The sequence below is a fragment of the Aedes albopictus genome, chromosome 2 (genome assembly GCF_035046485.1).
Source record: "Aedes albopictus strain Foshan chromosome 2, AalbF5, whole genome shotgun sequence".
Lineage (NCBI taxonomy): Eukaryota > Metazoa > Arthropoda > Insecta > Diptera > Culicidae > Aedes > Aedes albopictus.
In genome coordinates this window covers 407,199,160-407,221,978 of record NC_085137.1, presented here as the reverse complement: position 1 = coordinate 407,221,978, position 22,819 = coordinate 407,199,160, and the positions used below count along the sequence as shown (strand labels likewise).

General features: G+C 39.5%; 1 protein-coding gene across 1 annotated transcript in view; it reads right to left on the bottom strand.

Moving 5' to 3' along the window:
* Positions 1–385: 385 nt before the first annotated feature.
* LOC109409388 (nose resistant to fluoxetine protein 6) overlaps positions 386–22,819 on the bottom strand; it is a 77,606-nt gene continuing 55,172 nt past the window's right edge. Inside the window, exons 2-12 of the mRNA XM_019682862.3 lie at positions 15,221–15,369; positions 14,753–14,899; positions 14,383–14,683; positions 13,960–14,323; positions 13,737–13,905; positions 13,584–13,663; positions 1,482–1,595; positions 1,245–1,395; positions 852–1,181; positions 666–780; positions 386–598 (exon numbers count right to left, since the gene is read on the bottom strand). Of these exons, the coding sequence (XP_019538407.2) occupies positions 519–598; positions 666–780; positions 852–1,181; positions 1,245–1,395; positions 1,482–1,595; positions 13,584–13,663; positions 13,737–13,905; positions 13,960–14,323; positions 14,383–14,683; positions 14,753–14,899; positions 15,221–15,369 (2,000 nt within the window). The 3' untranslated portion in view covers positions 386–518. The remainder of the gene's footprint in view (positions 599–665; positions 781–851; positions 1,182–1,244; positions 1,396–1,481; positions 1,596–13,583; positions 13,664–13,736; positions 13,906–13,959; positions 14,324–14,382; positions 14,684–14,752; positions 14,900–15,220; positions 15,370–22,819) is intronic.

The window sequence follows — 22,819 nt, the reverse complement described above, 5'->3', positions numbered from 1 at the left end:
CTTATTAGCGTTTTGTTAGGGAACGTTCAAAAATTACGTCCAAGATTTAGGGGAGGGGCGGGGGTCTAGAAAAGTGTGACAGTACGTGTATTAGGTATAGAAAAACAGCGTGACAGAGGGGGGAGGGGGGTCTAGAAATCCCGAAAAACGATGGACGTAATAAATGAACCTTCCCTTAATGGTACATACATTTGGTGCGGAGTGAATCTTTTTTGACCGCAGTTTTCTGTAGAGTGTAGAGCCTGCAGTAGGCACGTCACGACTTCCACTACTGATGTTGTGCCTCCGTATTAAATTTGGCTAAAAAAATAGTGTTCTATTTATCTTTTCTGAATAACGTATTGCTCGTTTGGTATTTCTTTCGAAGAAGCTGTGATGGACTTCGTTCACTTTGACAAATAATTTTATTAACTAATGCAATAACTTCTACTATCTTAAAATGTAAGTACAGTCTGTGGAGTCAAGTGCCTCACTCCCCGATGAAGAATGAGGGCGCCGGCGGCGACGATGGAAACCTTTCATGCCTGCACGGTTCCATTCGACGTGATCACATTGTTGTTTTCGGCCTGCGTTGGCTTTGGTTCTACGGTTGCGTCTTCTGAAATTTCGAGAAAATGGATGAAATCAGTATACGCTGGTCATTAGGCTTGGGATGGATTGATTACCTAGCTTTTTGGCAAACAGATGCTTCTGAATGGCTGTGGCTGGGAATTCTAGTACCAACGCCAGTATCAGTCCCATCAGATACGATGATACAAGCACTGTGAGTACTTTGGACAGCTGTGAACAATAAATAATCGAGAATCAGTTATCGATTCAATAGTCTTCCAAATGCAACCAGCTCAACCTACCAACGACATCTTGCTGAAGTACCCCATCTCCCGCATTCCGAAGAAGGCATTCTTCAGCATGAACACGTGGCAAACGTAGGCACAGTACGTCAGCCGCCCCAGCGGGACAAAAACGGAAAAGTTCAGGAACGCCTTGATCGGTTTGCTGTACTCGTAGATGATACCGTAGAGCATGATCGCGCCCAGGAAGATCCACATGTGTTTCATCACCGGGTAGAACACGGCCATCCAGATGGCGGGCTTTTCGAAGTTGTACTGGTAGAAGATGGAGTTGCTCATCAGGCAGAGAAACCCGACGGGGACTACCAGGTACCAGAGCGTTTGAAGGTACTAGAATTATAACACAATAATCAGCTTGCTAGTTGGTTACCTGGAAAAAGTTTTTAGAAATACCCAAGCCCGGTTGCCTGTGTGATGATTGGTACGCTGCTTGTAGTAGATCATCCCCAGGATGATTCCCCCCAAGTAGCAACCCATATTGGTGTGGAACGGAACGTAAATAAGTTGGTACATCCGATCGAACCAGTAGATGAATCGCTCGTCCCTATTTTAGAAATGAAATTAGGGAGATAAATTGCGAATGAAGGGATTCATTTTCTATAAAGGGACATTTAATGATGTTTTACTCACTGTAACCGATTGATAAAGGCACCGTCAAATGCTGCAAAGTATACTATTAGACCTGGGATAAGGTAGGCTAAGAACATGGCTGCCGAAAAGATATGCGTTCGTAGTTTTGGGTATCTGAAAAAAAATATTAATGAGTGAATGTTACATCATATTTGTTTAATGTTTTAAACATAGAACTTGTAAAACATGATAATAGTAATTTATGCGACCACATTTAAGATGACGGTTAATTTCTAGTCATACAAGAAGTTCCAACGAAATGAGTGCAGGAGTCGAATGCTAGTGGCCAATACCCAGTTCTACAGAGAGCATTCCAGGGTGACATGTGTAGAAGAAAAACGAATCCACCACAGAAAGAAACGACATCATGGATCGGAACGGTATGCAGAGGTTCACGCAACTGCCAAAAGGTACGTGGCACAAAACTACGCCAGTGTCCATTAAATGCAGCATACTGACATCATGCAACATCTTCAAATTCCATGCACCATCTGAACATCTCATCTCATATAATTTCTATGCATTTATTTCACATTTGAATTTTATATACTCCATTTTGGTATATCATTCACCAATTTTCATTCCTTATACCTGATCCGTGTTGAATTTCGCATCACATTAAGTTCTGTGTACCATTTATGCAGCTCTTACACCTTGCGTCTAACCATACAATGTTGAAAATCACTGAAGCATGGTAACAATTGATGCACCATATTGACACATGAAGTTTAGTATTCCATGCATAACCATGATGTTCACAGAATCATCTCAACATCCATAATTTCAAACTGATCTCACGCACCATCTTTGAACCAATTAGTGATGTCAGCACCCAATTTTAATACCATGCTCCATTTTGGCATTTCGTATTCCGAAACTATATTGCATGTATGTGAACCATGTTGACTTTGGCACCACATTGAATTCCAAGTATCATTTTTGCAATTCGTGCACCTAGCCATACAAAACACTGAGAACCACTGAATAACGGTGACGGCAAATACAGCCTACTTACATCATGCACCTTGTTCAAAGCTGCCATGCACCACCATGATTCTGTGGCCATCATCATTTAGACTTCCACGCATTATGCTGATCTCTTGCACTGTTTTTAAATCGATTAGGTATCTAATGCACCATTCTGATACCATGCACCATCATTAGGTTTCTTGGCACCATTTCATCGTTTTTTTTATATCGTTCAGACCTACAGGGGATGGCCAAAATGTTTGGGATAGGCAACTTTTTTTTCTCTCACAAAAAAGTTAAAGTTCAACATGTTATAACTTTTCATAGAGCGAATCTAAAAATCTCAAATTTTGACTGTTTGTCAACCTATTATAAGTGCATCATTTGTACAAATTTGGGCTCGATTAATTAATATTTCGCAAAGTTAGAACCGTTCTGGTAAAACACCTTTTTTTAGACAAGTCATTTTTGAGCTGTCATATCTCGGAAACCAGTAAACCGAATTGAATGAAATTTTGAACGTACACTAACAATATGTAAATGCTTCACAAACTTTTAAAACATAGGTACTTTTTAAACATTGAAAAAAGTTATCAATAATTGACACTTTTTGAACTTTTCTCGAAAAAATGTATTTTTTTTACATCAGTGTCAATAAATGTTAGTGTTGATATCCAAAGATTTTCCACTTCTGTTCTCAAATTATGTCTAATCAGATATATTAGAGCCTATTTAGATTGAAGGAAGAACACATTTAATGATTTTTGTGTGGTATTGTAAATTTTACTTATTTTCCTCTATATGGGTAAAAATTTTAACCCGATATAACTTAATTCGCCGTGAGAAAATATTACATTTTATAACGTCGTATTAAGTATCAATATATTGTTGATAAACGCTAAAAAAATCATTCAATTCGGTTCACTGGTTTCCGAGATATGACAGTTCAAAAAATAGTTGTCTTAAAAATTGTGTTTTACGCGAACGGTTCTAACTTCGCGAAAAATTAATCAATCGAGCCCAAATTTGTACCAATGATGCACACATAATAGGTTGACAAACCGTCAAAATTTGAGATTTTTTGATGCACTCTATGAAAAGCTACAGCATGTTGAATTTTTTTGTGGGAGAAAAAAAGTTGCCTATCCCAAACATTTTGGCCATCCCCTATCCCCTAGGCCATCTAGACATTGAATGCATCATTATGGTGTGAGTATCACATTAAACACTTTTGTTTGTATTCTATGCACCATTCTAGCAATTAGTGCACCAAAATAACGGCCCATGTATCTGGACCATGTTTACTTCTGCACCACATATAATTCCATGCACCATTTTTGCAACTCGTGCACCCAAACATGCAACACATTGATAATCACTGAATAACGATGACAACTAATACAGCCCACTCACATCATGCACCTTCTTCAGAGCTTTCCATGCACCATTTGTAGATTCTTATGCACCATAATAATGTGGTTCACATTTGAATTCAGTGCACGATTTTGGCATTTCGAGTACAAAATAGCATTCCATGTACCTGGACCATGTTGACTTCCGCGCCTCATTGAGTTTCCTGCACCACTTTTGCGATTCGTGCCCCTGGAAACATGTTGAGCATAACAGAATCATGGTGAAACTAATGCACCGTTCTGACATCAAGTAACTTCTTTGCATTCCGTGCACCACCACAATATTCACAGAATCATCTAGGCACCATCTTTGTATCAAATTATGTGTCTTATGTGAAATCATGCCCCATCGTCACATTTCATGCACTACCAAAGCTTTCAAACACAATCATGACGATTCTAATGCATCTTAGTGACATCATGACATCATGCACCATCTTTAAATGCCATGCTCTATATCAGTATTCCATGCACCAATTTGGGAATCATTTAGCCACCTGGAAGAAGTCCTGGAGAATTTTTGGAAAAAATCCTAGAGAAATTCTTGGAGGAAATCAAAGAAAAGTTCCTGGAGGAATTTCAAAAGGAATCCCTGGAGGCATACCTAAGAAATGCTAGGGAGTTTCTAGTGGAATTCCTATGGAATCTCCTGGGAGAACTTTTGAAGAAGTTGTAAGAGAAATTCTTGAAGGAATTCATTGAGGAATCGTGGAAAAATTCCAGGTTAAATCCCTGGAAAGTATTTCAGGAAAAATCCCTGGAGGCCTTTTTATAGGAATCCTTCGAGGATTTCCTGGAAGAATCCTTGAAAGGATTCCTAGAGAATTTTCAGGACGAATATTTGGAGGTATTTCTGGAGGAGTTCAATGACGAATCCCCGGAAGAATATTTGTAGGAATTCCTAGACCAATTCTTGGAGGAATTAATTGATGACCCAGTCAACACACGATCGCATATGATGTTGAATAACATGCTAAAGCGGAGGCGATATGCGTACACTTAACACGCGGTTAAATGGAAGCATGTTCGTTAGGGTGGCCCACACTTATATGAAAAACAAAAAATTCGAAAAATTCTAAGTCTTACCTCCTGAATCAGTTGTTGTGGACTCCAAGAATCTACGTTCAAACTTTGAGCAAAATCAATTAAGCCTAAGGGGCGCTCGAAACGCTTGAAGTTTGTATGGGAAAACTTGGCCAAATGTATGCAGAAATTTTAAGTTTTCGAATTTTGCCGATAGTTGGCGCTGTAAGTGTTCAATAAATAAACCCTTTGGTTTAGCCTTTGGTATTATTGTAGGTGACTATATGCCAAAGAACTTTGACGAAGACCGCGAAGTGATCCGACGGCTGTGAAAAAAGTTATACCCTAGGCAAAGTGAGGCGAAGTATTGAGATTTCATTATTGATATTATTCCTTTATATGTACTGGAAAAACAACAATGATGTCTTGCCTCACTTTACCTAGGGTATAACTTTTTACATAGACGTCGGATCACTTTTCGGTCTTCGACAAAGTTGTTTGACACACAGTCACCAACAATAATACCAAAGGGTTTGATCATCCTTGGAAGAATACCTGGAGAAATCCGTGGAGGAATTTCTGGAGGAATCCTTGGAGGAATCCCTGGAGATCTTCCTAAAGAAATCCTTGGAAGAATTTCTGGAGGAAGCTCCGGAAAATTAATGGAGAAATCTGGTGGAAACACTGGAGGAATTCCTTAAGAAATCTATGAAAGAATTCCAGGATGAATCCCTGGAGGAATTCCTGGAGGAATCCGTGATAGAATTTCTGGAGGAATCCGTGGAGGAACTCCTGAATGAATTCATTGAAAGATTCTTGGAAAAGTTTCTGCAGGAATTCATGGATGAATTCAATCCCGGGAGGAATCCTTGATAGAATCTCTGGAGGAACTCCTGAATGAATTTATTGAGGGATACCTGGTGGAGCTTTTGGAGGAATTCCTGGAAGAATTCACTGGAATCTCTGTGGAAATCCCTAAAGAAATCCCTTTCGGAATCCTTGCAAGAATTTCAGAAAGAATCCGTGAAAAAACATTATGGATGAATCCCTGGAGACATTCCCGATGGAATTCTGGAAACAAGTCTTGGATGAATTTCTGGAAGAATCCGCCCAGATATTCCACGAGGAATTCCTGAAATAATTTCTTGAGGAATCCGTGGAGGCATTCCAGGAGGCATTCCTGGAAGAATTCCTGGAGGATTCCAAGAATCCTTGGAGGAATTCCTGGAGAAATCCTTGGGGAATTTCTAGAGCCATCTCTGGAAGCATTCCAGAGGAATCCTTTGAAGAATTCCTGGAGAAATTCTTGGAGGAGTTTCTGGAGGAATCCGTGGTGGTATTGCTGGAGGAATTTCTGTAAGTATTCCTGCTGCATGCTATTCTGGAGGTGTTTCCGATATAATTTCTCGAGGAATTGTTGAAAAAAACATGGAGTAATATATATTGGAAGTTCTGGAGGAATTCCTGGAGGGATTTCTGGAGAAATTTTTGAGGCTTTCCAGGAGAAATTCTTGGAAGAATGTCTGGAAGAATATCTGGAAGAACTCTCGGAGGCATTCCTGAAGGATTTTTTTGAGAAATTTTTGGATGAATTCTTCGAACAATTCCTAAAGAAATTTAAAAAAACCTGAAGGAATCCTTGAACGAATCCCTGGAAGATTTTCACGAGGCATTCCGGGAGAAATTTCAGGGGGATTTTCTGGAGGAACCCGTATAGAAATTCCTGGGGGAATCCTTGGAGGAATTCCTGGAGGAAGTTTTGCAGGAATTTTTGGAGGATTTCTTGGATGTATTCTTGGAGGAATCCGTGGAAGAATTCCTAGCGTAACCCATAGAGGAATTTCTGGAAGAATCTCTGGAGGCATCCCTGGATGATTTTATAGAGAAACTCTTGAAGGAATTTCTAGAGGATTTCCTGGAGAAATTACTGGAAGAATTCCTAAAGAAATTCCTGGAAGAATCTGGCGCAACCCCTGGAAGAATTTCAGGAGTAATTCCCGAAGGAATTTCTGGAGGAATCCTTGGAGGCGTTCCTGAAGGAATCTTTGGAAGAATTCCTGGAAAAATCCGTGGAGGAATTTGTGGAGGAGTGCGTAGAGATATTTTAAATGGAATTCCAGGAGGATTTTCAGGAGGAATTTCCTCGCCTTCCGAGCAAGGATGGGAACACTCACTTGCATAGAATTACACTCACTTACAGTTTTCTCAGCTCAGAACGGCGCAATCAAGAAACGATCTATGGACGACTTTTGCCTTGTGGTTTTGTCTAAAAGTTTGCCGAATAAAGGTCGCACACGCATACCGATGTCGTGCGGGAGCTGCGAAAGCAACTCTCCACGAGGTGAATGTAAATTACACTCACCTCGTGGAGAGTCACTTACACAGCTCTATCACGACTTTGGGATTCGAGTGCGACCTCTACTCTGTATGGCAAAATTTTAAGAGGAATCAAAACCACAAGGCAAAAGTCGTCCATACATCGATTCTTGATTGCACGCTTCTGAGCTGAGAAAACTGCAAGTGAGTGTAACTCTTTGCAAGTGAGTGTTCCCATCCTTGCTTCCGAGACGAGGCGTTGCATAGGCGTATTCGGGTGCGTTACATGGGGTCCGATGGGGTTTTAGAGGCATTTCAGGAAGTTTCAGAGGATTTTCGGCGGATGTTCGAGATGGTACAGAGGCGTTACATAGGCGTTTTCATGGATTTCGGAGGTTTTCAGGTACGTTACATGGGGTCCGACGGGATTACAGAGAGTTCTGGACGGTTTTCAGCGGGTTTCAGAAGCATTACAATACCGTTCTGTAAATCCTTGAAACGCTCTGAAACGCACCGAAGCGACCCTGGAAGCCGACCTGAAACATCATAAAACTCCATGAGGCTCCTTGAACCCCCTGAGACGCACCTTAAAACTCTCTGAAACGCCCTGAAACGCCTTGAAACGACCCTAGAAACAGACCAGAAACATCAGAAAACCCTCTGACGCCCCCTAAATCTTGAACCCCCATGAAACATCCTGTAACCCCTTGAAACGCCCTGAAAGGCATTAAAACGCCCCTAAAAACCTACCTGAAACATCCTGAAACGCATCTGAAACATCCCTGAAACATCCTGTAACTCTTGAAACGCCCTGAAACGCATTAAAATGCCTCTAAAAGCCCCCCTGAAACATCATTGAACCCCCTTAAACCTTCAGAAGCCCCTCTGAAACATCCCTTAAACGCCCTGTAACCATTTGAAACCATTTGAAGCTACCTTGATACATGGAACCCTCTGAAACCCTGTTAAACTCCCTAAAATTCCTCTGGTGGAGCCTCGTAGCCGTGCGGTTAGGGTCACCAAGCTTCTAATCGCACCATGCTATGGGGTGAGGGTTCGATTCCCGCTCCGGGCGATGAAACTTTTCGTGAGAATAGTTTCTTCTCCGTATCCACTGGTGCATGCTCCGTGTGTCCCTTGTCTAGTGTTTAAGTTTCATTCAGTCTGTGCAGCCTCTGGCTGAAGACGGTGTCCGCGTCTTTTTTAGGAAACCTCCCCTAAAACTTCCTGTAACCCCTTGGAACGCTCCTAAAAGCACCACCCCCCTGCAAGTGTGAAGAATTAGTATTAGTTAAAATTCACGAATAAATAGAAACTGAAAAAAACCTGAAACATCCTCCTGAAATTCCCTCAAACGCCTCTGAAACCTCCCTCAACCCCTTGAAATGCCTCCAAAACGCCCCTTTGAAACGCCCCTCCAAATCCCCTTTGAAACATCCTGGAACCCCATGGAACCTATAATCTCTTTTTACATCTAACATTACTTGATTTTTTTCTACGCTTCTATAATTAAGCAGTTTTTTACGACATTTTTTTCTGAAATAATGCGGTACCATTGATGTGCGTCAGGCCCCAGGACTTTCGTCCCTGCTGCCCCCCACATTGATGTCGTAAAAAAAACTTAAATATATTCTAATCAAATTTACCAGACCTGGTAACTCTCAGGAGAACTGAAGAAACATTTTGATTGACTATTCGATCAATTCGACTTAAAGATCCTTCTGATCGACTGCAATCTGAGAGCACTCTGTGTCTTACAAACCCGACTAGTAAATTGTAACAAAATATAACATAATCCTAACAACCCGAGCAGAGGAAAAAAGCTCAATAATAGCATATTTGGATATGAAGAACAAAAAGTGATATTTGTTTGTTTGAGATAAGAGGTAAAAGTACTAAAAATAATATCTCAATTTTACTCCTGGAACATCATCATCATAGCACATTTAGCTCTTGGTAAGATCTAACCAATAGCAGTGAGCTATTTGATTGGTCTTCAAATATCATATTTTGCTATTGGTTAGATAGTTCAAGAATAAATTTTTACTATTATTTTCAGTACCGTAATCCGGGGTCAAATTGATCACTTTAAAACAACATTTGCGGATAACATCAGTGCTAATTCAAATATTGCCAAAAGAATTTCTGTAAAACCAGTACCCAGTTGATCTCCATGGAACCATGTGACAGAATTTTGTTCAACAAATTTAAACTTTGAGTTAAGTTACTCCAAATAACAAAAAAATGGAAATGCCACTTTGGGGCGAAATTGACCAGTATACAATTAAGCAACGGTTGGGAAGAAAAATTTCCTTCTCCATTTAATTTTGCTCTTCTGAAACCGAATAACGCGTATAAAATCTTACAACTAGTGAATTTAATACTTTAAATGAAAAATTAAAATTTGAAATTTCCCATTAAACGCCTTAAGGTAGGCAATTTCATTTGAAATAAGTGATTTCTATCACAAAAAATGACTATTTCATCATAAAATGAACTTTTTTTTTAGCTATTTCATGTTCTGATTAGCAACATAGCTTCCCAACCAAGGCTCCACAAAAATGTTAAAACAGAGAATTTACGGGAAGTCCTATTAGCAATCGATTGTTTAGTAGCAATGATTTCACCTAAATGAGAAATACATTGCAAATTCCTAAAAAAATAAGGCAAATCTAACTTTTTTCCAAAAAATTGAAAGTCTAAACTCATCTCTAGACATCTACGAACCAGATGACGTGAAAAGTTTAAGATCATTACGACGCTTAAGAATTCCTAGTATGGAATGTAGTACCCAATGTAGTACCCAAATGATCAATTTCACCCCGCTGATCAATTTGACCCCGGTTTACGGTACTTTTACCTCTTTTCTTAAACAAACCAATATCACATTTTGATCGTCATTACTTGACCTCTGCTCGGGATAACACCCTTGTAAGGCTCATCAAACCCCCCGAAACAACCCCTTAAAACGCCCCTGAAGCCCCTTGGAACCCCCTTTTTGGGCTCTCTGGGAACATTCTGGAAACCCCCTTTAGCCCCACCTCATCTGCCCAGGAGCAAGATCGGTTCTCGCAAACTAGATTTTCTAATTAAAGCCCAAACTTAATTCATGCATAAATTTCCCTCTTTTTATGCCTTTTTTAATTTATGTACATTTTTAATTTATGCAGTCCCAGCCATGTGCATAAAAAGAGGTTCCAGTGTACTTGGGCAAGTACGGTGGTACAGGGAGTCCGACTGGATTACTTTTTTCAGCGGGTTTCAGAAACATTACAAAACCTCCCTTAAACTATCTGTAACTCCTTCAAACACACTGAAACGCACTTAATAGCCCTTCTGAAACATCTTAAAATCCCCGAAGCCCCCTTAAACCCCCTGAAACGCACCTGAAACCTACCTGAAACGTCCTGTAACCCCTTGAAACGCCCTGGAACGCCCCTAAAAACCATCGAAAACATCCACTGGAACCCCCTGAAACTCACTGAAACTAACCTGAAACCACCCTGAGACGTCCTGTAACCCCTCAAAACGCTCCGAAACGCATTGAAAAGACCACCGGAAACATCCTAAAACCCCATGAGACCCACTAAAACGCCTCGGAAACATTCTTAAAACGTCCTGTAACCCCTTGAATTGCCCTGACACGCCCCTATAACATCGTGGAACCCCAAGATAACCTCCTTAGGGGCCTTTGAACCCTCCCTGAAATCCCAACAAACATTTTTGCTGTACAAGAGTGGAACAAACAACTCTTAAGCAAACTTTAGCTTAAGAAACTGTTATTCAGCTAGTTCTGTTACTTGGGATGCCCTGTGACCCTTTGTAGAAACGCTTCTAAAAGCCCCTTCAAACATCCTGAAACCCCCTGAAATCTCCTCAAACGTCCCTAAAACGAAACCCCCTAAAACGCCTAGGAAACTTCATTAAGGACAAACGTCTTGAAATCCCGCTTCAACAGTGCATCACAACCTCTCACGCACAAATCTCAAGAAGCAAGCTTCAAAAAACAGTGCATTATATTATTCTGTTCTTGCTCACTTGTAATTAGCTTAAAATAAGAAGATCAGGTGCGCTGGTTTTGCTTACGAAGAGATTTGTGCCCTCGAAATCGTCGGCCATTGTGGTGGCCATATTGGGATTCTAACAAGTCTGTCCTTAAAATGTCCTGTAATCTCCTGAAACCTATTTTTTTTCTACATCTACCATGGCTTGACTTTTTCTACGCGGTTTTTACGGCGTTTTGCCTTTCTCGTACACTAAGTGTACTGGAAGGCTGTATGTTCAAAATGACTTTTTGATAGAAGCCTCGGAGGGTCGAGACATATATACCAATCGACTCAGCTCGACGAATTGAGGTGATGTCTGCATGTGTGTATGTGTGTGTGCGTGTGTACAAAAAAAAAACTCACATTCATTTTTGGTAGTAAACCTCAACCGATTTTTATGACCGACGGTTCATTCGACGCGGAATCTGGTCCCATTATTTCTCATTGAAAATGGTTCGGATCGGTCCAGCCGTTCCGGAGTTATCGCCATTTAGGTGTTCCGGACCGGAACCCCAGGAAAGAGCCAGATATGGAAATGCTACAAACCCATGCATGCGATACACCAAACCGCGGCATTTTCGATAACCTGATGAACGGTCAGCAAGAAAATACTCTCAGTCTATATCTGAACCGGTAGTGTTCCGGAACCGATTCCAGGTGTCCCGCCGGAAGTGACTAAATATAAATGTGACTAAAATATTAGCTAAATCAGGAAATTAGGAAGTGACTAAATATATTAGCAAGAAAATTGGATCAGACTTCATTTGAAATTACTGGTAGATTTCCGGAACCAGTTCTAGGTGTCCTGACGGAAGAGGAAACATAACATCTGAACAAAACCCATGCATGCGACACATTAAATCCAGGCTTTTTGACAACCTGATGACCAGTTATCAAGAAAATAGGCTCAAACCTGTCTTCGGGAACTGGTTCCGATTATCCTGATGGAAGTGGTCGAATATAACCCATCACCAAACCCATCTATAAATGTCAACCTATGCATGCGACACATAACGTCGGGTCTTGCTAGGTAAATAACCTGCTGAACAATAGGACAGATCGGTGAAGTACTAGATTTGTAGTAATGAGCTGAATTTTAGTATGGTGAGAAGGTCAATTCTCCGTTTCTGCAGTGAAATGGCGCAAAAAGCGTGGGTATTATGATTCCTTGCCTAATTTAATGCTGTTTGAGCAAAACTTTGGGCAACAGTGTTGTTGTTTTCTCCATTTCTTGCAATATAAACAACATAGTTATTCAAAGTTTTGCTCAATCAGCATCAAATTAGGCAAGAAAACATAATACCCACGCTTTTTGCACCATTTCATTACAGAAATAGAGAACTGACCTTCTCACCATACTAAAATTCAGCTCATTACTACAAATCTAGTACTACACCAAACGTGCCCCATTAACAAGAAAATAATCTCAGACCATATTTGGGACAACCGGTAGTGTCATGGAATCGATTCCGGGTGTCCCATCAATAGTGGCTGATAACCTAATGAACATTAAACGATTAGCAAAAGAAAATTGCCTCAGACTACATTTAAGACTACCGATAGTGTTCCAGAACCGGTTCTGGGTATCCCGAAGGAAGTGCTCAAAAATAAAAGTTAAATAAACCCAAGCAGTCAGTGATATATTTCAGTTCTTTCTTGTCGATGAACATAACGTCGGAACATGCGTCATCAATAAGTTTCCCATTTCGATGATGGCTTTGCTAAAATTGTTACTTTTTGAAATAAAGTATTCTCAGGATTCAGGAACACTAAGGCCAAAAAAAATTCAGTGTATGCTAACAAAATTTGGCCGGCTTGGTAACCCTCAGCAAAACTGAAAAAAAAAAAACATTTTGATTAACTAACTTAATCAATTCTATTTGAAGATCTTTTCGAACGATCGTGATCTGAGGATACTTTCTGTCTTACAAATTCTTCTGACTGCACCTGATGCCCCGCCAACAACAATGACTCGGCATTTCTCTATAAAACAGCCAAAAATCTTTCCACAAATCCTGTGCCAATTTGAATATGAGATCGAAAATAAAATCCAAAGTCATCGTCCAGTGATTCATTTCGATTTCATCACAAAACTTTTGATACAGCCGGAGGAGAAATGGGAAGGCACGTGCTGGAAAGCATGCGTAGATGACACTCGACAGACGATGATAATGACGACAAATCCAAGTTCAGGTCGCAAAACCATTTACAAAGTTCTCATTCCCTTTTAGCCATAGACGGTTTGGATTGGAGTGAAATTTTACGAATGTGGTACAGCTTTCGATTCATAACTCGTAGTAATATGATCATAATGGTAATCTAACAGCAGGACTTACTTGGTAACGGCAACCACCAGTATCATCCCCAGGGTGAAGAGTTGATAATCACACGCGAGGTACCATGCTTGTTGGAGGCACTGGAGCGAATCGAGTCAGTATGTTAATTAGATGTCATTCGATTATACGGGCGGGCGGGCGTGAAACACTCACCGGTTCATTAGCGTTGACGTAGTTGTTCACGTACAGCAAATTGGTCCACCAATTCTTACGGCAGAAATACTTCTCGGTTTGCGTTCCTCGGATCCACAGCGGTCCATCCTGCAGCTTGGGAAGCCAAGTGGCATGCAGCATCAGTACGTAAGCGTAAGCCGGGGTCAATCTACGAGATGAGAGGTGTATTCAAGGGCAATCACCACACGCTAATTGTACCTACCTAATAAATCGATAAACTATCACCGCCAACACCACAGACCAGCGAACCTCCCTTAGCCGGGCTCGGGTCGTGAAGAAATGTATGCTCAGCAGAAAGCCACTCATCTGGAAGAAGGTCTGTACGATCTGCGATCCGTTGATAAGGGCCAGCGCTTCCGGGTTGTAGTATTCCCGCTCGCGATCGAAGGTGTTCCCGATGGGAGTTACGGCGAACATGTCCGAACAGTGACCCGCGATCACCAGCAGAAACGTTAGGAAACGGAACGTCTGGAAGAAGCGCAGGTCTTCGTTGAGCTGATCCTTGGATCGACTGATCAGCCGGTACCAGTTACGTTTCAGCGAGAAGGACGTGAAGATCATCGTTTCTGAAATGGAGATCAGCATTGGTCATGATTCTCGATACTCGATAGATCATCTCACTTACTTTTGCACGGAATTTCCAGCATGTAGTGATCGTTTTTCTTGGATTTGTTCATTCGGCTATCGAACCAGGTGGACGTGATCACCAGACAGATGAGAACCATCGTTAGAACCAGGAAGCTCAGGTCCAACATATCGACGTCGATCTGCTGCGTGGGACGGGTGCAGTACTCGATCTCGGTGTAGGCCGTCAGGTTGTACACCTTCCGGAGAATGAAGTTCTCACAGATGTTGATCAGTCGGCCGTACAGCGCTCGATCTTGGTGCACTTGGACGTCTTCGAACACTTTCGAGTCGATTATGTACTTTTCGGGTGGGAAGATTTCAATTATTTTCGGGGTGTTCAAGAGAACTTTGTGCTCAAATCGACTTACCGGAAAGTTGATGTCAAATTTTCCCACATAAAGTTGATGGATGGTTTCGTTGTCTAGTGAGGCCACGAGTTTTCGACATCGTTCTACACACAACCCACGATCAAGGTGATCATGTCGGTAGTGCCGATAAGTATCGTTGGAAAAATCCTGCAAGAAAGTAGATAGGAGTTAATATTGACATGTCCATCACAGCTCAATTGTGACAGGATACTTGACTAGCACCAAATTAAATATGGGTCATACCACAATATTCCTAAATAATGGACACAGTGGTTAAAAGGCTCTACAGATAATATTGACATGTCAACTTGCATAAAAATCCCTGTTGCTACCAAAAAATGTTACACTTCTTCAGTATTATCATGTGATAAATTTTGAGACTGATTAATTATCACTAGTAACTCGTCTATCCCACCATTCCTAATTAATAACACGTGCCATCAACCCCCGGGAAAAAATCGCACCTACCTGGATGAATCTCCACAATTCGGACCGGTTGTCCGGTTTGATGACCGATCGCGCCACACAGTATGCCGGATCAGGCGAATCGTAAGAGGTGAAACACTCGTCATAGTCATCGTACGCATATATTCGAGGCATTCGGTAGTACTGATCCACTGAAATGAAACAAGAAGGAGGAAACAGAAGAAAAGACATTAAAATCACTCAGTTAACGAAAGTGTCCATTCAGCATCGGTATTATAGTATGGCATAAAACTTTAGGTATAAATGTTTACGATCGCTAACTATCGGATGCATCAATCGTGAACAACAATCTGCTGAACCTGCCTCAACAGCAACCGTATGCAAAGTGATAATGGCCGAGGCGTCTGTTACTGCTAATTACCGCATGAAATTACTTGATCTTCCCATTTCTAGTTGTAATTGCGATCCCGAGCAGAAGAATGTAATTCTGATCATACTTATTTTTGTTTCCAATACCGAAGGCAATTCAAATCTAGTTAATCAACCAGGGGCTTCACCCGAAGCTCTTGGCGACGAGCTTGGTGGTCTAGTGGCTACCGCTTCTGATTCATATGCAGAAGGTCCTAGGTTCAATCCTGACTCGTCCGTTTCCTCCTACTTTGTATGTTTCTCTATACTCTCTTCTCTACATATACATACTTATCATGTATAAAACGAATGTTCATTGTTCATAGCTATAGAAACGGATTGGAAAAAAATCCACGGAACAGTGTAAATCAAAGCCGGGGCCCGTACGCTTACACTACGCTAACCACTACGCTTACACGTTTGCTTCATAAGCAGATGGTCATGGGTTCGAACCTAGCTCCACCACTTTCGTCAGTTGCTCTTTCCCCCTGAGGTCAGCTGACACTGACCCTCTTCTGAGCCCCATGGCTCAAATGAACCCGGATACTTGGACATCGGCGAACGGCAACCCATAATGGACCCCCAATCGGACTGGAAACAGGAACAGCCACACATCAACATCCTTGTGCTCATCATTCTACCATGATAGGGTAGAAAGTGAAAGCAGCGCAACGGGAACCAGCTCGATATAGTACAATTAAAATCGAATACATTTAGGCGCTGCACAAAGTGTGTGTATGTACAGCTTCCAATTGGAATCGCTCACGCAGTGCCCTAGTTTACAATTAGAGAGCTGTAATTAGGTTAAGTGATTGAAGAATAAAAAACAGTGTAAATCTATCACATAACGCCTAAAATTTATGGAAAGAAGCGGATTGTGTCGCTTCACAGGAATCTTCACACAATCGTATCACTTTACGCTTGGCATCCACGCACCAATGCGTGTATCCATATGCTAAAAATAAACTTTCCAACAACGCGGTCTGTTGGCAACATCCCACATTGACCTGCAAACTTACACACCGAAGATGCCTGCTCGACTCAAGCAGCTATCTCACATTGTTTCCTTGTGTGAGTGTAGCTGGTCCGGTGATACAGGAGTAAGCATCTACGGGCGGTCAATCAAATTAAATAAGACACTACACCTTCTTCAACCAAAGACGAACAAGCACTAACATTAGGCAACGGACAACACACATTACGCTCATCGGCCCAGTGGAGAATTTTACATTTGACGAAAAGTTTTCCCCGACTGGCGCGGAAATCGAACCTTACGAAACGCCTCTAGCCACACTATGCCGTTTAAGGGGGTTTCCCCAGGAGCTCATTTATCAGTTGCATTAGAAGTTTCAACAAGAATTCTTCCAGAAATTTCTTCAAAAAATTGAAAAGAGTTGTTTTATGATTCATCGGCATTTTACCAACAACAATACAAAAACCTGTAGGTCCCTAAGGAGTTGACCCAGTCTTTATCAAGAAAATCTGTATTCTTGTATCAACAGGATTTCTACTAAAAATATCTGCGAAGATTTTGGTAATCTACTAAGAATTCGACTTTCTGCTATCGAGATTTACCAGATGCTTCTTAGAAATTCTGAGTTTCTTCAGCAACACTACGAATAAATTCAAAAGTTCTGGCAAATTGTTTCAGCAGTTCTGCCGAGTTTACAACATAACTTCTAAATACAAGCTCCAATTATTGAAGTCATATTGGAAATCATTTGAGGATTTCATCAAATTTATTTTCTTCTTAACCCTTTGAAGCCGGAATTTTTCCAAGCGTTATTCTGGAGTTTTTTTTTCTACGTTATTCTGTAGTTTTGGTGGTCAATAGCATAAAAACGGCAGAATATTATGAAGAATATTTTTTCTGGATATCCTTGGTCATCCAAACTATTCTTGAATTTAGATCTTTTAGTCTATGGGTGCAACGGTAACTTCTTTCATTATAAAAAGCCACGATTTGTAATCTATAATGTCCAGTAAGTCTTCTGAAAGTTCAACAGACATTATCAGATCAGTCGGGATATCCTAGGTCATCCAAACTGTTCTTCAGTTTATATCCTAAAATTTATGAATGTAACGGTAACTTATTTTATTATACAAAGCTACGATTTTCAATCTATCACGTCCAGTAAGTCTTCTTAAAGTTACAGTGGTTGTTTTCACCAACTAAGGACTGTTCATTTTATAAAGAGGACAACTTTGCAAGGCTACAAAAAGAAAACGCGTAGTTCAAATTTGAGCAGCCTTGGTTAGTTGTTCAGTACATTATATTAGCAGATAATAACCATAAATAAATTGGTTTAAAACTATTGAAATTCATAGAAATGTGGCAAAGTGTTTCGAGAGATCAATTTTTCAATTCCCAAAAACTAAAGATAAACACAAAATTTCTGTAAAACATCGGTGTATCGTTTTTAATTGCAAAAAAGTGTTTGCCATGCTGCAGCAGTTTGAGTGATACATATTCTGGCAAAATATAAACCTAATCGGAATAATGATTGTTGAGATATTAAAGTTACAAATTAGACTCGATTTTCAGAATAAAATTTATTTGTTAAACAAAAATGTATAAAAATATTAAATTTTGAATGTTTTCAATGGATCTAGTCGAAAGTACTAATGATGCAAATTCAAATGCAGAAAACCGCTTCTTGATAGCATTGTTGGCTTGGTTACTGTGCTTCATGGCAGTTACCGGAGATAAAACCGCTTCGTTCTATGAAGGTTCTTCTAAATAACGATGTACTCTATTGCAAATACAACGTAAGATGAGGTCGAAAATAAAAATTAACATGTAGTTATTTTCAAATAAGGTATATAATTACATAGGGTCAGACCTTGCTGAAAATAAATAATAATAAGCTTCTCTAGAATCAAAAACTTGCATTTATGGAGCAAAAAGTATGCAATTTTTCATTATGGCCATCATTAAGTATTAAATTTATGATGAAGAATGTACTTTAAAGCATATTTTTCTTCGGTATCATTTAGAATGCGATTGTCTTCTATACTGGACAAATTTTGAACTGATTCCGTAGGGTTATTGCATTACTGGACTTAAATAAGTATTTTTTATCAATTTAATTGATAACAAGGCAACTCACTATATCAAGCTGTATAATGCTTGGTGCATTATTACTGACCAACTATTACACTCTACCTTTAGAAGAATAGTATTAGATCCCAACAAATTGAAAAGTTCATGAAAATTTTAAATTTATGTATGTGGAAAGTTGTGTAGAATTTTGAGAAATGGGGTTTTATTGAGTTTTAACGAAAACCGCTTCAGTTCCATAACTAAGGACAATTTGTATAATGTTATATTTTTCCTACACTGTAGAATAGCTATGGAAATTTATGCAAAAAACCGATAATGATTTTATTGAAAAATAAAAAAGAAATCACACAAATAAGGTGTCCTCTTTATAAAATGAACAGTCCTTATGCTTCATAACAGTAAAAAAGCCCATAATATCCCAACAATGTATAGCAACGCTTATTGTTCCTCTAACTGCTTTGGCAAGTACAGTGGATTATGTAATACAACTTATCGTAATGGCAAAAGCTATTATCACAAAAGTAGACCTAACGCTATGGTCTTCGGAGTATAGTGTTGTTGATCTGCAATATCTCAACACTATCTTGAAATGACTCATGATATGCCATGGGGATTACAGATTACAGTTTAAAGTTCATTGTGAGAATAACTACTGTTACTATGAAGAGCTAAACTTCAGGATAGTTCGGACGACCCTCAATGTCCCAAAGATCCGTAATAATATATAGTGAACTTCAGATTGGTCCAGTCACTGCGATTGATTATGAAACGTTACTCAGTATGTCAGATATAACCCTCTTAAACTGAGACACCATGGAACGCCACGTAAGCCTGAAGCACCCATCCCAACTAATTGCTGAATTGTTGCTTTATAATAGAAAATTATAGCTGAACATAAAATACACATTAATAAAAACTAAAAAAAATGAACAACAGCTGAATTTATCTGTTGTTCAGTCGTTAACCATTATGTTGTGCTAATTCACCACTGCTGAATAGAAGTCGAAGTCTGATCATTATTAAACCACAGGAAGTTCATGTTTTGATTTGAGCGCTGCAATTCATCATCTCTAGGATGGCGCAGATAGGAAGGTATGCGGCTGGCAATCGACGGGTCTCGAGTTCGAATCTGAATTTAGGTAAATTTATGTGTAGTTATTATTTCACAAATGTTCACAGCATTAAGTGCCAATCATAAACTCTCGTAGAAATGGATGCTGCCTAAGACCAAGCCCACTCATGGGCTCAATCAAGCGTTTTAACGTTAAGTAGAGCCCCGAACAAAGAAGCGAACCGCACCGGTCGCTGCTAAGTAGGGCTCGAAAGCGAAAAGTTTACGTACGGTTCGTAGCAGGGCTTAGAATATAGAGACACGCAAAGTACGGTCTCTATCCGTAGGCTCGTGCGCTCTCTCGCGTTTAGCTCTCTGGGTAGCGTAAAGAGGAGACGAAAGAACATGAGTATGGATTTGTTGTTGTTTGTATAGGTAGGAATTTATTTTAGTTTGCATCAAATATTTGAAATTTTCAACCAATCAATATCATAGATCGTTACACGAATAACACAACAAATTGTCTGACATAGAATTGTGATAGAGTGACAATACAAACGCAGAAAAATAATAGGTTTAAATTGACAAGCTTTGCTTAAGTATGTTATGAATAAAGTTTTCGCTTCTTCGCCAATTTTAGGATCATGCATATCGAAAATGTATTGATTTTCTCTTAAAAATTGTTACGATTGCTCATAATCGCACCTTTAGTTTTTGATTCGGACGATCGTTTCGAAACTAATATTTGAAGAAATGTAGAGTGATTCAGTGAGTTTTGCTGTTTTAACACGAACATGTTTGAGCCGGGTTTTCTACGCAGCAAGTAAAGCTTAGTTCCGCACATTTAGAAAAATGCCCAAATAAATAACTCGTGAAGTTCGTTCCGACAAGTTTCAAAATCCGACGCATATTCCGGTGAGAAGATGTGCGTATTCTCTAACCCGAAAAGAAACTATTTGACGGTAATAAGTGACCACAAGGTTTTCTTTCTTCACTTTCCGGGCTGAGATCCTCCGCTTTGAAAGAGCTGTGCCTCGCGTTTCGTTTTGTCGTGTATATTTCAAAAAGGCAAAATAGTTTTGGTTTGATTGCTGTTTTTGAAAATGGTGGTCGTCAGTAGGTGGTTTGTTAAATATAAATTTAAAAACATAAATTAAATAAACGAGACATTAGGAAGAAAGTGTGCGAAATGGGTAACTTCACCGTCCACGCATCCTTCCTCACCTGTAAATTCGAGAAGTACCTTGCCGAAATAAAATATTCTGTACTCCAAGTATTTCGAAGAATCATCTTTGCGCGTAAATACAACGCAGTAGACCAGGCCGCTTTGATGCATGTGTCATATCTCTGATATGCTGCAAGCATCAGTATTGACAAGAAAAGTAACACGATTGCTTTCCAGGTTGATTCCGCGTATATATGAGATTAGATAAGGCAGCCTATTAATGCACCCATAGATAAACGAAAGTGCACCATAGAAAAACAAAAATGCACCATAAATAATTAAGTAATGTACCGATGAAATGCACAGCATTCTCCATAAATAACTATAAATGTTCCATAATAAATTAAAAATGTAGCGGTAAACCAAAAAAAATTCTAGTTAAAAATGAAACATTGTATCAATAAAAAATTAAATAAAACACCATAAACAAATAAGTTTGCTCCATAAAAAATAATAAAAATATCCATAAATAATGAACATTTGCTCCATAACTATACCATATTTGCTCCATAAAAAATTAAAATTGCACCATAAATATCATCAAATTGCACCATAAACAAATTGTAAATTTTACCACAAAGAATGTAAAAGCTACATAAATTTAATCTTATTGTACCATTGCTGCAGTGTCCAACGACATATAGTTTTAGGATGTGGATGGGATAATGTTAATATGAAAAGTAAGAAGAAAATAAACAGAAACCATGTACCGAAACACGCATCTATGAAAGAACGACTTAAAAGATGGAAACACTATGAATGCAATTTACCGGATAATCGCTTGCTGTTCGAACTCGCTAACGCTCACGGGATAACATCTCTGTTTGCATTATACCGGGAAAATTCTTGAATTTGTGGATTACCTAGAACCAAATCGACACAGTTACAACGCATCCACAGGCTACGCCGCATGTATTAAAAGAATCCGCATTTTGAAAGAAGGGTTAACCATATTCTTGGAGTTTACATAATATGTAATGTAAATATATTATATTTATTAATGATTTCAATTTGATCGAAAAAATTATCAAAAAATTAATCCATGTTTTATATAATTATAAAATAAACTAAGTATCCTGATAACAACTGACGTTCTTTTTATTAGATTCTTTTTAGATTATCAGGAGGAGCAGAAAACGGGCTTGGTGGTCTAGTGGCTACCGCTTCTGATTCGTATGCAGAAGGTCATGGGTTCAATCCCTGGCCCGTTCCTTTCATCCTACTTTATATCTTTCTATCCACTTTCTCTCGCTCTCTCTTCTCTACATATACAACTATTGTATATTCATATGTTCATAGTCTTCACTAGAACCAGAAACGAATTGGAAAAAAAGTCGTTTCCCTCCCTTCCAACTTCTTCTCACAGCACAGTATATATAACGCCTACAATTTATGCAACCAAAGCGTGCTGTGACGCTTGACCTTATTCACCTTATTCACCACACAATCTATCACGAACACTATACAAATAACCCCTATCCATGGATCGCATCCGTGCTGGTTGTGGGGATGCAGAGGTGATCTCGGTCTTTAGTAGCAACAACCAGCACACTAGAATGTTAGAACATTCCTTTCCCTTCCTAACTGACTATAAGGACGTGGCCGGCGCCGTTATTGATCAAGAATGTATGAGCTGCTTAAATTGCACTTTTAGAATAAGTGGAGTGTCCCAGCCCTTATTCATTTGGATCCCAGTGCAATTGGTACCAGCTCAGATCAATCACGGAGGAGCAACCATTGACATGTATAGTCAGATTTGATTTTTTTTAATTAAGGCAGAAGGAGCAGAATATAGCCTTTTAAATTCACATATTACTATATATTTACATATTTGCAGTGCTACTAGCCATTGAAATACTGCTAATGATGCAGAATTTGATTAATTTTTGTAGA